Here is a 15380-nt window from a genome sequence, read left to right as displayed (position 1 = left end):
ACCCAGAGCCACTTACAGTAAGCAAGAACATCACATGGTAATACATCACATACATAGAAATAGTCATCAAGAATCATACGTAAGCTAATAACCTAACAGTGGAATGTCTATATAATGAAACTATGCGTATACACTATAGAGTGCTGTCTACATTAAATGTCTATTTTCTAAATTACATACCGCAGTGCTAGGTGACTGTATGGACTGTACAAGTAATGTGTACGACGGGTTTTGTGTGTGTGTGTGCGTGTGCGACTGTGTGTATGCATGTGTGTTTCTAAGTACCAACCATTACTTGGAATCATAACAAACCTTGGGTATCGATGTAGATACGCCATACTGATATTTGGAAGCCTGGGCCATGTACACAAACTGACCACGAGTGGCCTAACAATAGCTGGCATGACAAAGAGCAAAGCCGAACAACTTGCCAAATACTGCTCTGTTTGGGCTGTTATACTGTAGGTAATAGGATACTTGTCTGTGTGGAGGAGAAGGTGTCGTGTGTATCCTTAGGTAATAGGATACTTGTCTGTGTGGAGGAGAAGGTGTCGTGTGTATCCTTAGGTAATAGGATACTTGTCTGTGTGGAGGAGAAGGTGTCGTGTGTATCCTTAGGTAATAGGATACTTGTCTGTGTGGAGGAGAAGGTGTCGTGTGTATCCTTAGGTAATAGGATACTTGTCTGTGTGGAGGAGAAGGTGTCGTGTGTATCCTTAGGTAATAGGATACTTGTCTGTGTGGAGGAGAAGGTGTCGTGTGTATCCTTAGGTAATAGGATACTTGTCTGTGTGGAGGAGAAGGTGTCATGTGTATCCTTAGGTAATAGGATACTTGTCTGTGTGGAGGAGAAGGTGTCATGTGTATCCTTAGGTAATAGGATACTTGTCTGTGTGGAGGAGAAGGTGTCGTGTGTATCCTTAGGTAATAGGATACTTGTCTGTGTGGAGGAGAAGGTCTGTGTGGAGGAGAAGGTGTCATGTGTATCCTTAGGTAATAGGATACTTGTCTGTGTGGAGGAGAAGGTGTCATGTGTATCCTTTAGGATACTTGTCTGTGTGGAGGAGAAGGTGTCATGTGTATCCTTTAGGATACTTGTCTGTGTGGAGGAGAAGGTGTCCTGTGTATCCTTGTCTGTGTGGAGGAGAAGGTGTCCTGTGTATCCTTGTCTGTGTGGAGGAGAAGGTGTCGTGTGTATCCTTAGGTAATAGGATACTTGTCTGTGTGGAGGAGAAGGTGTCGTGTGTATCCTTAGTGGAGGAGAAGGTGTCGTGTGTATCCTTAGGTGCCCATGAACTGTCAACCCTGCGTTATATTTGTTCCCCTGTAAAAATGTATTGTAATTTGTGGATTCAAATAAAGAACTGAAGTTGACAGAGAGATTGCGACTGAGTCTTGTCACACTGAGTCTTGTCTCTAATATATTCACAACCACTGGGCTTTGCAGAGGTCCAAATGGAGATGAACTTGAACCACTGGGCTTTGCAGAGGTTCAACTGGGGATGTGAACTTGCTTATCCTGTTACTAGGGGGCGCTATACATGCCACGTAACGGGATATATATCATGCTGAGGTGATTCGCAGGCCGTGACACGTAATAGAGAAAAGGGTCATCCGTGTGAGACAGCCATGGTGCCCTGGGTCAGCCAAACAACCAGCAAAGGCTGTAAATAAAAAAAATAATACAAAATAAAAAAGGATTGTGCGCTCACTGCGCTAACTGTTTGGCAAGCTTTGTTGATGATGTCTCCTTTACTGAGCCGCAAGCCGCTTCTTCTGATGTCATCAGCGGAGGTGGTGTATTGTTTTACCTCCCCCATCCTCCCCACCACCACCAACTGCCACCACCACCACAAAAAAAAGAAAATAGGAAAAAAGAAGCCAGCAGCTATCTGATCTAGTGTGTCACGCCGTATCTCATCATGAGGATGGATGATTGTTAAACCGCAGCAGTGATGTCTGTTACAGTTACAACCATAACAAAGCTGGAATGTTGAAACATTTCGCTCTGGCACTCCTTTTAATTGTCTTGTTAAGAATCAGACGTGAACTCTTTCATGGGGACCATTAAAAGTTAAATATAATCTGCCGTTAATCATGCAACTCTTTCTGTCTCTGCTTCCGGAAGAGTCGACGACAGTGGCCGCCTCATGGCTTTTTGGGGTTTGGGCCAAACATAGGGGCGACCACGTTTGTGGCTGCTTATACAGCAGCTACTGCTTCTAATACTAAAGATGACATAATAGCATAACCCCGGACACAGTTATTTCAGAAATACATTATGATATATTCTAGAAATGGGCTGGCTACTGTGGTCCCTTCAGTCTCGAATTCTGTGGTTCAAGGCTATTTAAAAAAAAAAAAAAAAACTTTTACAGCTTCAAAACGTGTGTGTGTGTGTGTGTGTGTGTGTGTGTGTGTGTGTGTGTGTGTGTGTGTGTGTGTGTGTGTGTGTGTGTGTGTGTGTGTGTGTGTGTGTGTGTGTGTGTGTGTGTGTGTGTGTGTGTGTGTGTGTGTGTGTGTGTGTGTGTGTGTGTGTGTGTGTGTGTGTGTGTGTGTGTGTGTGTGTGTGTGTGTGTGTGTGTGTGTGTGTGTGTGTGTGTGTAGGCGCGCGCGCCTGTTTCATTGTACCACAAGTGTAGTCTTCCCCTGCATTTATTACCACGATTAGAGGACATATATTGGCTTCATGCTGGCTTGGGAACTTTTGAACCCCAGGTAAAAAGCACATTACCACATGGTCACTGATCCAGCTTTTCTCTCTCATGCGACCGCACCCCATTTTTAGTCACTGTGTGTGTGTGTGCTACAATTACTGTTCTGACAGAATGTAAGGCTGGAAGCAAGATCAAAGAGGATGTTATTTATTTGTTTTATTTTTTTATTTATAATTTATTTTTGAGGGGCGCTAGCCCCTGGCCCCCTGCTATATTCAGCTACAGTGTAGCTTTTTCTGCGACACGCTGTGAGCTTGTAGATCTGCTATTTTCAGCATGCAACCAAGTGTAAAATGACTTGTCCACTAGTCCCTTCCTAACATTTTAGTCTAGTCTAGTCTGTTGACGAAATTGTTAATATATTTAGTTTTAGTCATCATAGCTTATTGAGTGGTACAAGCACTCCAAGGAAGTCTTAGGCCAATGCCTCCAGACCCACAACCAGCTTGAGTCTTTCATATTTTCGTTTCTTTCCTTTCCTTTTTTTTCACGCGTGTGCGCCCACATGCGACCCCAATTAGATATCTGCTCAGTGTGGGGCTGCTCAACAGTGTTTGACCCGAATGTGACCCCAATCATCTGCAGGGGTCAATTGGTCGTAGTCTAAACAGACAGACGTAAGCCACATTCCAATACCCCCAAATCTCAGCCACTCGCTCACTCACACTCGGTCAGTCACTCCAGCATGGCGGTGTTACGGTGAAATTGGTGACCTGCTGAAATATGTGTCAATTGTGTAGAGTCGACAATCACATAACGTCAGTGTCCAAAGGTAAATCATTGTGATTTATTAATTAGCAGAGTTCAACTTTTTAAAAGTCCTCCATGTAAGATATGTGAAGTCCACAAGATGTTCACATATTTCGGCCCGTCACCAAATTCACTGTAACACTGTCATACTGGAGTGAGCGAGTGGCCGAGATTGTGGGTATTGGAATTTGGCTATACAGACAGACAGACAGACAGACAGACATAGAGACACACACAGCCCTTTATTGGAGTGGTGTGCACCGCTCAAAAATGTTCTCTTCCAAGCCACGCATCGACTTTCTTTCTGTTTGAAGTGTTAAGTTATCCGAGTTCAATGATGCCATTCCACCAAGGAGGTTTCTCATTAACTTGTGATTAATAGGTCAACTAACTATGTGATGCCTTTCCTGCAAGTTCTGTTAAAAGCACACCGTACAATGAGTGTTAATTTAACTCTTAGAAATGGACCTGTTTGATTTGGTTCCATTTTGTATAATATCAGAGGTATGGGTTAGGGTCCATTTGTGTAATATCAGAGGTATAAATGGGTTAGGGTCCATTTGGTTACATTTGTACATTCTCAGAATTAGACTCACCCTCAGGATTTTACTGTGTGTCTATTGGATGTTCATGGATGCATGCATAATTGTCTGTACATTTGAGATGTGCGAGTCTGTACAGTACATTTATGCTACGGGCTACAGTAGGCATGGGAGAGTCACTCTTTGGCGTGTTGTTGGGATTGACCCGGGGCGGTACTCGGTAATAAACTTTGTGGTTTGTCTATTGTCTTTACTAAAGAGCATTGGCAGTGATGTCCACCCAGTGAGCGTGTGATGAGATGTGGATGAAAAAGCTGTGCTATTTGTTTTCTCTCTGTCTTTCAGCGATGCTCACGAAACATCTTTGCATCTTTGAAACAACAACCCGTTTAATTTCACCCCCAGTTTGACATGTATTAGTCTACGGACCCCCATTTAATGGCATTTCTATCTCTGAGACTCCAATTTATATTGTAAAATCAATGTTCATTTAACTCTGAGAGTGTACAAATGGAACCAAATGGACCCTAACAGGTCCATTTGTACACTCTCAGAGTTACAGACTCATAAGGGTCCATTTGGTTCCTGACTATCATTTAGCTGGGGACCCCCTGGGACTCCCTCAAGGACCCCTGGAGTTCCCCGGACCCCACTTTGGGAACCACTGCTCTAGTGTTTTCTAGACTAGAGTCAGGCTGGACTGTGCAGGCAGAGAGCTGTTGGTGGTCATGAGATTGTGGCATGACTGCCATCTAGTGTCACAAAGTGAGTTGAAACAAAGGCATGACGTGTTCCTTAAGTTAACATACATTCTTGAAAAGTAACAGTAATGTAGATGTTTAACAAAAAATGTAACTCTTGAGAGTGTAAAATGAAACCAAATAGAGTTAAAGATGTATAACGGTTCATTTGGTTACCAACTCTACTCCATCATTTAGCTGGGGACCACCTGGAACCGCCTCAAGGACCACTGGTGGTCCCCGGACCACTGGTTGAAAACAACTGACCTAAACTAACTGACTTCTGAAGGATGTTTTTTTTGGCATCCACGGATTTGAACGACAGACTTTTGCATAGTTGAAGTGTGAGAATCTTTTGACATTCTTCCTCTTAATGTGTTTTCTTTCAGGCTCGCCTGTTCATAGAGAGAGGAGCTCAGGCTGTCATCTTCGATGTCACCGACGATGCCAACGCGGCTATCGAGGTGAGTACTTTTAAAGCACAACTACAAACGGAAAATACAGGAATTACTGAATATAATATTATTATTCAATTCTAATCCTGTTCTGACGTTCTCTTGTTTTTCTATCCATCGTCCCATGTCGATCACATCATAACTTCTTCAAAACTCGCACACACACACACACACAGCTGCGTGAGACCGACTCCCTGCCCCATCCTGTGGTGCTGGTGGAGGGTAAGGATGCTGGGGAATTGATGAGCTTGGTGGAGCAGAACGAGGAAGCCAGAGTCCACATTGAGATCCTGATTGAACCAAAATGGGTAAGGCTAAGTTCCAAATACACTTTCACCGGTTGGCACACACACCACCATTACCCAAGTGGCACTAGACCAGAGACACTGTTTTGTTTATCCATAGGAAAGGTTATTGCTCTGGAGTTGTGGTTTGTGCTTTCGCTCTTATCGTCTTATTTCTTATCATCTTGTGGTGCTTATTGTGTTATGTGTACCAAATGAACTAATCTCCATGCTTCTTATCTGTCTCTTCCTCCAGCCCCATTATGATGTGGGTATTGTGCTCACCATAGTCCTGGCCATTGTGACCATTGTTCTGATCTTTGCTTTCCGCTACAAGTGCAAGTCCAACCGAACCTGGGTAAGTGAACACAGAGCACGAGGGTTCAAATCCATAGCTTTGAGATAGCTCCATAGCTCTAATACAGTGGGTTTTACATTTTTTTCCATCTCAAGGCCCATTACTTGTTCGCCATTTGAGCCACGGACCACCATTTGATGAGATTTAGTCTCTCAAACCCAACACTATAGAATATTTTGTTGTCGTTGGGTGACATTTTGTCCACAATTCCATGCTGTATTGATGCTGGTACCGTTATGAGAGATAACAGGCAAACGTTGACCAAAACAACAATTCTTCTACATTCTCTATTTTGTGCGATGGTCGGTGGCCAAGCAGACACCCGGGAATACAAAAATAGTGTGGAATGTGAAAATATATCGTATCGGAAATAACTTTTGTTTAATTGAAAAATACTTTAAAAGCTAAACTACTCGTTTTCATAATAGCACAATTATCCTCATCAGTTCAGAACATACAGACACACACACACACACGCACTGTTTTGTATTTGTATTCCAATCGATGTCTCATTGAAATTGGACATATAGTATTGAATCTTGATTGCGTAAGAGTTGTTGTTTATTCTTTTTGCTGTCTAGAACAGTGGTTCCCAAACTTTTTCATGTCAAGGACCCCCAAATTGACACTAATTAGCCCGCGGGCCCCCATTTGAAAAAATATGCCCCATAAGAGAAGATTTGTACGGCTCTAGCAGTGATTCTCCAGTTTGATATGCATTAGGCTACAGACCCCATTTAATGGCATTTCTATCTCTGAGACCACCAATTTATATTGTAAAATCAGACACCTAAGGGTCCATTTGGTTGCAAACTATCATTTAGCTGGGGACCCCTGGAACTCTGTCATGGACCCCTGGGGATCTCTGGTAGCCTGGCTAATAAGCCAGACCGAATCAGCCGTTGGCAAAAAAAGAATTGCCTGCCGGCGGATTACGGTCTGGAGAGGCTCAATTGTACGCCCATTTCCTACACCAGAGAACTGGTTTAGCCAATCGGGACACGGTATGCAATATGGGCGGGACTTGGTACAGTGATGTTCAATGCTTGAGACCTTGACAGTAGCTCTGACCAATTGCGTCAAAGAGAAAATGTTTGAACCCGCCCCCCGGGAAACAAGATCCATACACAGCATCTCCAGACTCAAATACCACACGACAGTGTGATTTGAGTCTGGCTTATTAGCCAGGCTAGATCTCTGGGCCCCGCTTTGGGAACCACTGGCCTAATAAGGCATCTCTCTCATTCTGTCCGTGCGTGCAGGACTCGGTCCATCAGCAGACGATGCGAGCCATCGGTCGCCTGGAGACCAAGACCTACGTGTCCCAGGGCTGTGCGGGAGGCTCACAGCTCCACCGCGGGGCCTGGGGGTCGTCTGCCAGCAGCTCCAACTCAAGCCCCGTCTGTGCCATCTGCCTGGAGGAGTTCCAGGACGGCCAGGTACAGTAGGAAGCGCTGGTGGAAAGTAACAGAGTACATTTACTTTAAGCACTGTACTCGTGTACTTAACCATGCCAAACGGTGTATATCTCGTGGAAAGGTATTAAGCCATCCACGAGAAACACGAGACTGTCTAATAAGACAAGTATGCCTTAAAACATTATACTTGGCCTCTATAACTAAAATAAAAACACCTTAAATATTTTATTTCTTTCATAAATAGAGAATCTTTCACTCAATAGGAACTGCTCCCATCGCAGGTTGATGATGCCTTATGTCCATGTGTGGTCCAGTCCTATGGAATATATGGAATGCACGTGCTAATAACAAGTATTTAAAATATTTATTTGATGCTCATATTAACCTTAGGAAGTATTACAGTAAGTTGTTTTTAATTAGCATATACATTCCATAGGGCTAGACCATTTGGAAATATGAACAGGAGCAGTTCCTATTGAGTGAAAGATTCTTTAAGGTATTTTTTATTTTAGTATAATGTGTTAAGGCATATTTGTCTTATTAGCCAGGGATCCTTTTAAATCATAGTTTTAACTGTGTCGTCGTCCCCCTTTACAGGATCTGAGGATCATCTCTTGTGCTCACGAGTTCCATAAGGACTGCGTGGACCCCTGGCTGCTGCAGCATCGCACCTGCCCCCTCTGCATGCACAACATCATGGGTAATAAGAAAACATCAACTCAACCTATTGGTTTTATACCTGTATACTGTATATGTTGTTTGTATCTTAGTTATGTACTCACCTTATTGGTTCTATACCTGTATATAATTTATGTTGTTTGTATGTCTGGCCTCGTGGGGAAAGATGGTGGGTGGGTGGGGAGGATTGGGAAAGGAGTTGTGGGAGAAAATATAAAAACAAAGAGTTGTATTTTCTTTCTGTGAAACTTGCATAATGTGATGTCATACTCTTTGAATAAAATTTGTTTAAAAAAATAAAATAAGAAAACATCAAAAAAACTATTGTATTAAGTATTATGTCGTGTTGTTGACTCAACTCTAATGCTGTGCTCCAACACAGGGACAGAGCGCCAACCCCAGAGAAGCAGCAGACTCCAGCATACACCACCGGAGCACAGCCAGGGCTTCCTGCATCATCCCCAGCCTTACTCTGGCCCACACGGCCACCCCTTCCCTCAGCATGCCATCCCCTTCTCCATGAGGCCCCACTACCCTCGCGGGCCGTCCGGGCCCTACCCCTCCCTGGGTCACTACAGTGGCTCCCCCCCCATGGACGCGCAGGCGTTGCGTTTTCTCGCCAACAGCAGAGGCCTCGGCCTCGGCTGTGGATACCACCTGCCCGGTGGCGCCGAGGGCCCTGGGAGGCCCCACAGGATGGGCGGTAGCAGCTGCAGGAATTCCAGCCATCATTACGCGCCTCGCCGCTCCTGCCACGCGTACCGTTTGCCGTCTTGCCCGGCGGTGGCCCAGCGCAGCGCGTCCAGCTCGCGGCTGCACCACGCGGCTGCTTCCTCGTCCACTCCACAGGCGGCCCACGTCGGGCCGACGACGGCGGGCCACGTGGGCCGACTGGAGGACGGCGGCAGCTGCTCGGGCGGCAGCTACCGCACTGAGCGCAGCGGCTACCTGGCGGACGGCCCCGCCAGTGACTCCAGCTCGGGGCCGTGCCACGGCTCGTCCAGCGACTCGGTGCTCAACTGCACCGATGTGTCCCTGCAGGGCGTCTACGGCAGCTGGTCCACCTTCCGTAGTTCCCTGAGCAGCGACTACGATCCGTTCGTGTATTACGGGCCGGGCTCTGGCGGTGGTGGCCACAGTCTGGAGGCCGGGGCCGCGGCCGGGGGGGCCGGGACGGGGGCCCAGGCCCGGCCCAGGTCTCTGGATTCCGTGGTGAACAGAGCGAGCTGCCCTGAAGAGCAGCCGCAGACTGTGTTCAGCCACGTCCATTACCACCGCCACAGACACCACCACTATGAGGAGGGGGGAGAGCCCGGCCAGGGCCCCGGCAGGGGCTCCGATGAGGAGCAGCAAGGGGCCACTGCTGCCCAAGCTCTGGACAAAGACTCGCCCTTATTATGCCCTCTCAAGCACAGCCCCTGCCACTGCCCCAATTCGGCAGACCCCTGCACGGACAGGCCCGGGGGCCCTGCGACAGAGGGCCAAGACCACCACGACCCCCCGGGACCCCCTCCTCCGGTCCTGGTGTCCCCGCCGGTCCCCTTACAGCTCCAGCCTCCGCCCCCCTGCTGCCACCAAGGCCTGCACGGAGGAGGACACGCCCCCCACCCCACACACAGGAGGACGAGCGGACGGCTGGGCGCTTGCATGCTGGACGCCGGCGGCCCTTCCGTTCGTTTCCACCAGAGCCTGGACCTGCAGGAGGACTGCAGCATCCACATCCACTACGGCGGCATGCAGGGCCCCCCCGGGGGCTACTGCTGCCCGCCGCCCCCAGACTTGCCCGTTCCCGTGCCCCTCATTCTGGACTCTGCGGCGGGCATGGAGGACTGGCCCTGCTGCGGGGGAGCCCACCACGTGGTGTGGAAGAAGCGCGTGCAGCAGGCGCATTCGGAGCCACAGCTCCTGGGGCCAACGACGGGGGATCGAGCTCCCTCCATGGACACTAGGCCTCCTCCCTGTCGCTTTCACCACAGCCCTGTCGCCGCCGGCCGCAACACGGACATTTGTTTATACTGCGAAACATTACACCACAATAATCAGGGTGAGTGACTATTGGCGATTAACCCATTTAGGACTGACACCAGATTCTACAAATGTCTTCTAAATCATGACAGTTTTCTGAAAAACCTCTGTTTCTATGTCAGTGGTTCTCAAACTATTTCATCCCCAGAAACAAAGATTTGAGTTAAAAACATTCGCTCTGAAAGACTATGGGCTATATCTTGCGCCATCCCTTAACCCTTATCCCTAAACTAATTTGCCATTTTTTACTATTTAAAAAAACCCTTTAAAATAGTTCAAATCTACAAGCTCACAATGTCTCGCTGTAGATCGGCTAGTTGAACTATTTTAAAAGGTTTTTCAAAATAATAAAAAATGGCAAAAACGTTACGGATAAGGGATAAGGGTGGTGCCCTATATATTCAAAGATTTGTGCCACATTTTAAATAGTAGAGCAGGATTTTCTCTGGTCTGGAGGTTTTCTCTGTGTGTTCTGAAGCCTTCTGAGCTGCAATGAAAACAGGCTAAATCCCAGTGATATCTGCTGGCAAATCCCTCTGTCATGTTAAAAGTTCAGGTTTTTTGGGTGCAATTCATGAGCTCAGAAAACTATAAAAATTTGAGAGAAAAAAAGTTTAATGTCACGATCCCTTTAACTTTTATTTAACAGAAGTGGTCCCTAGACGCTAGCGAAAGCTTTTGTATTGTGTTCTGTTTGTGTTCCTAATAATGTTGAATGGGAAGTGAAATATTTTTTTCCCCTGTGCTTCCAGGATCAGAAGAGGAGTCTGGTGTGTGAGATGTTTTTCTTTTTTTTTTGTTTTGTTTTTCTATCCCCCCAATGTCACGCTGCTACACAGGAGCCAGAATGGACAAGCCTATCACTGGCCATCTCTGTCATGTCTTCAGGAGCCAGAATGGACAAGCCTATCACTGGCCATCTCTGTCATGTCTTCCAAATAATTCCACATTAATAACCTTAGTTCAGGTTTTCCCCCAAATCCCTCCCAGGAATCAAAGCTCAGATGTTGATTTTTTTTTTTTTTTTTTAATATTAGCTAGATATATTAACCCATTTAGGACTGAGACCAGATTCTACTAAATGTCTTCCTAAATCATGACAGTTTTTGAAAAACCTGTTTCTATATGTGGTCAAGGACCCCAGAAATTATATGTAATTGGCCGCCGACCCCCATCTGAAAATATGTTGTTCCAGCGACCCCCCCAGAAGCAAAGATTTGAGTTAAAAAACGTTTGCTGTGAAGATTTGTGCCACTTTTTCACAAGTTTTCAAAAATAGCAGATCTACAAGCTTGGGGCTATGGGCTTGTATATCTGCTATTTCTCAATAGCTAAAGTATAACATAATGCTTAAAACACCAAAAGTGGGTTCCCGTCCTGAATGGGTTAATCAGAGATAACATTCATACCAAAAATAATAAGACTGATACAGTTTATTATTGAAACTCTGGGATAATACTACTACAGTATGTGCTGTATATAATTTATAATGTTATTGTTTTAGGGCTATATTGAATTATTTAGATATTTGGATACTGGGAGGTGCTCGGAAAACAGTTCATACATCACAAAGGGGAAAATGTGTTTTGTGAGTGTGTGTGTGTGTGTGTGTCTGTGCACGCACGCATGCACGCACACGCAATCTCGCATGCTTGTGTGCGCATGTGTTTCACCTTGTTTTAAGTCAATTATAGGAAGACTATTCAATACCATGATATTGTATGTACCCATGCTCCTTGGCGACAACTAAAGAATGGTCCTTGCTGAAGCCTGATTTATACTTCGTTGTATGATGGCTCTGCTTGCTAAAAATAGACGATCTACAAGCTCACAACAGATGCAGCGCATTCGATCTGCTATTTTCGGTACGTGCCTTCCATCGTATGACGGAGCATAAATGAGGCATTAGGGTCTTGAGTCCTGCGCGAGCGACTTTCCATTTCTACGTCGCTCGCTCATTGACGAAGCAACTTCATTTATCTCGCAGGTACTAATTTTGCTTCCTTCCTAGTTGTTTTTTTGTCTTCCTCTGCTGAGTTTTGATCTCAGCTGAGAGAAGATTTTCTCTCACGCCTACCTCAACTCAAATTCCTAAACCATACCCTACAACACGTGGGGTCCTTAAAGGTACTGCTGTAGTCAATTGAACCTATAACCACGTAGCTGCCCTAGCCTCGTAAAGAAGCATTCTTCTTGACTTGTCCAAATTGAAATAATGGTTGTATATACCCTCAGCCCCTCAAGCAATGAGCATTCTCAGAGGTTGCTGAGCCTAGCATGGGCCTTGTATTCATTATTTCATTAATGGCAGCTTATTTCATCTGAATTGTGTTTGAGTTTTTAGTCCGTAAATGTATCTTTTATGAACCAGTTTGACTGAATTATGTCATCATCATTATCATCACGTTGCCTTGCTCCTGTCACTTCTCTTGCCAATTGGGTACTTCTTATTATGTTTGACCTATAAGTGCTTTTCTTGAAGGGGCTCATTGGAGGAGGAGGAGGAGGAGGAAGCCTTCCTTGTTATCCTCGTTCTTGCCTCCTTGCCCTCCAGTGCCCATTCAACCTTACACTCACATGTCTTGTCCTTCAGAAAGGATATACTTTCCCCTACTTTCTTCCAGCAGCTAAAGCTCTGCAAGGATGTTCTTGAACATTGCAGCCATAGACAAATACATAACGGTAGCAACGATACATGTGTAACATAACTGGAGTAAAGCCATGCTTGATAGACGTCACAGTACCTAAGCATCAACTAAACGCCTGTCTAATGAATGGTTGGTGTGGTCAGTTAAGCACTTTTCTGTGATTTCTGACTTCAGTGGGCAGACCCTGAGAAAGATCTCAGGAACAATCAAACACTGGAAAAGATTTTAAGAAATCATATACGTAACGACCCCTATTGGAGGAACTTTACCATGAATAAATGTAAAGGTATCTTTCCCCAATATTGCGGTTAATGCATTAAACTTAAGGAAAAGCCCACCTTACAGAATATGCCTTTTAATGGTTAATTAACAATTTCATAAATGGTTAGAAATGTGGGCAACTTCTCTTGTAAACAAAGAAACTTGAGAATCAAGGTTTAATTTTGAATGGCCCACTGGGAATGTTTCTAGGGTTCCCAATTAGCTACTCGGGAATATGGTCCTTAAATGTAGTCATAGCCAAGGAAATGGTTCCACTTAGCTAATGCGGTGACCAGAAAGGTGCCCTGCTGTTTGATAAATGAAGCTATTCCAAAATATTGACTTTACAAGATTCTTATTCGATTACAAAATTAAGTTGCAGCAGTTCTCGGCCATACAGAGAAATAAGCATATATGATTTCTGTGTCATGGTGGAATTTCCCTTAAAGGTTCAGTTAAAATGTGAAAGGAGACTTCTTTTTTTTTTTTTACTTCCTCTGCAGTCAGACTGCAGGACATACAGCAGACATGGAGCTCTTGTGTATTGTATCAGAGCTGGTAGCACTTAACTTACAAAAAGCTTACAGGATTTTTTTTTTTAGCTATTCAAGTAATCCTCTGTGTTACTTATATTCATAAGTTTGTTTTTTATTTTGCAATCGTGCCATCGATAACACATGCGCCTTATTCATGCCGAACTCGCATCCTGATGAACTGAAGTACTTTTTCATGATCCAAAAAATCAATGACTTAGCAATAATACTAAGCTCTTACTTATCTAACCAAAGAAACGCTTGAATACAGTGAAACTTACAGAAGTACTTGTCTCGTGCCTTAACGGTCCTCCTTCAACCCTTTCCCTGAATCTTAACCCATTTAGACCTGAGGCAGATTCTACAAAAATGTCTTCTAAAATCATGACTACATTTCAAACATTTTCGTGTCAAGGACCTCAAAAATGATATGTAATTGACAGCCGACCCGTGTCGCAAAATCCCCCCCCCCCCCCCAGCAGCAAAACGTGCTGTGAAAGAAAATATTATATTCAAAGATTTGCACACATTTTCACGATTTTTCAAAAATAGCAGATCTACAATCTACGAGCTTGTAGATCTGCTATTTTTCAACGGCTAAAGTTTTAAGCTATAAGGTGACACAGACGCGTCCTCGGGTCTAAATGGGATCAATAAATGTTCAAGTGTAACTAATGACAGTGAGAATTGAGGACAATCATTACAGTAATTTGCCACTACAGCCCCTCGTGCTAATACCTCATTTTGAATGTGTACTCGAAATGCTCTCCGGCTAAAATCATCAGGTTTTTACTTTGTATATGTTATTATTCACTATGCCAAGAATGGTCTGCTGGACAAAGCTGATAAATGACTGAATTACCAGCAGCACTTTGGCTTCAAAATATTAATATTAAATATTAATTTAAAAAAAAAACTAAACGAAAAAAGAATTGATTTCAAACAAGCCCACAACCATAATGCACATGAAAATAGCATTTGAATCATGTCCCGTGTAAGGTATCTCTCTTTGTATTTTTTAAGTTTTGAAAGAATAATGAGCTGAAACTGCCTTTTTTTTGTTTGTTTGTTTTTCTAATAGAGTACAATCCCCTCCAGAAATGTCAGGGATCTGTCAGTATATTTTGGATACTTTGTGTACAAAAAAGAGAAAGACAAAAGCAGAAATGAAATAGTGTTGTATTTTATATATAATAGAACATTTCAATATGGTGACATGTCACTAATATATTTATTTACTAATATATTTATCCATTTTTTTTGGTCCAGGTCTGAAACGGTGGTTTCTGTATAGAATGTAACTATATGAAACGATAGTGCCATCACAGATGTTATCAACCTGGCTTCATTCCAATTATATGCAAATAAATTATTTTGAAATAAATCCTGGGTGCTGATTTTAATTTTAGTGTAATATAATCTACAGTTTCTCCTGTCACTGATGTAGGTTTTAATGAGACTGGAGTCTCACCTCTTCTGCCTTGCTTGGAAGTTGTTATAATTATGGTAAGCCCCATTTTATTGGTGAGCGGCGCCTTTGGAGTCAAGCACAGTTGATTTATTAACACCCTCCGGACCATTGGCGTAGATCTAGGTCAATTGAAGCCTATTATTTAATACTACGCTTACTGCCATTGGCCTGGCGTAGAATCCGTAGATCAATGGCAATTGCGCTTTTATAGCACTTTCGATCGATCAAGCCATAATGCTACTTGCGTTAGCATCAGGTTCCCTAGTTGCAGGGGTCAATAGGTCGTACTCGGACATACAGACAGACACACTCCGTCACTTAAAGGAGCGCTTGGCACCGCTCAAAAGTAGCCAACCTACAAGCTCACACAATGCATCTCGTTGTAAGCTTGTAGATCTATTTGCAAAAAATGAAGTTACACTACTCATTCTGGATGAACAGCTAATGAAATACTGTACAGTATTTAGTACATTTAGTTAAGTACAATTTTGAGGTATTTG

At 44.2% G+C, this 15380-nt stretch overlaps 1 protein-coding gene across 1 annotated transcript in view; it reads left to right on the top strand.

Annotated features, from left to right (window-relative positions):
* Window positions 1–10843, top strand: part of rnf43 (ring finger protein 43) — a 140695-nt gene extending 129852 nt beyond the window's left edge. The window contains exons 3-9 of the mRNA XM_079508233.1: window positions 5139–5213; window positions 5381–5512; window positions 5745–5846; window positions 7109–7285; window positions 7862–7964; window positions 8325–9986; window positions 10720–10843. Of these exons, the coding sequence (XP_079364359.1) occupies window positions 5139–5213; window positions 5381–5512; window positions 5745–5846; window positions 7109–7285; window positions 7862–7964; window positions 8325–9986; window positions 10720–10745 (2277 nt within the window). The 3' untranslated portion in view covers window positions 10746–10843. The remainder of the gene's footprint in view (window positions 1–5138; window positions 5214–5380; window positions 5513–5744; window positions 5847–7108; window positions 7286–7861; window positions 7965–8324; window positions 9987–10719) is intronic.
* Window positions 10844–15380: the final 4537 nt, after the last annotated feature.

This window comes from Electrona antarctica, assembly GCF_951216825.1.
Source record: "Electrona antarctica genome assembly, chromosome: 8".
Lineage (NCBI taxonomy): Eukaryota > Metazoa > Chordata > Actinopteri > Myctophiformes > Myctophidae > Electrona > Electrona antarctica.
The sequence above is the reverse complement of the archived record's forward strand: the minus strand, read 5'-3'. Positions and strand labels throughout refer to the sequence as shown.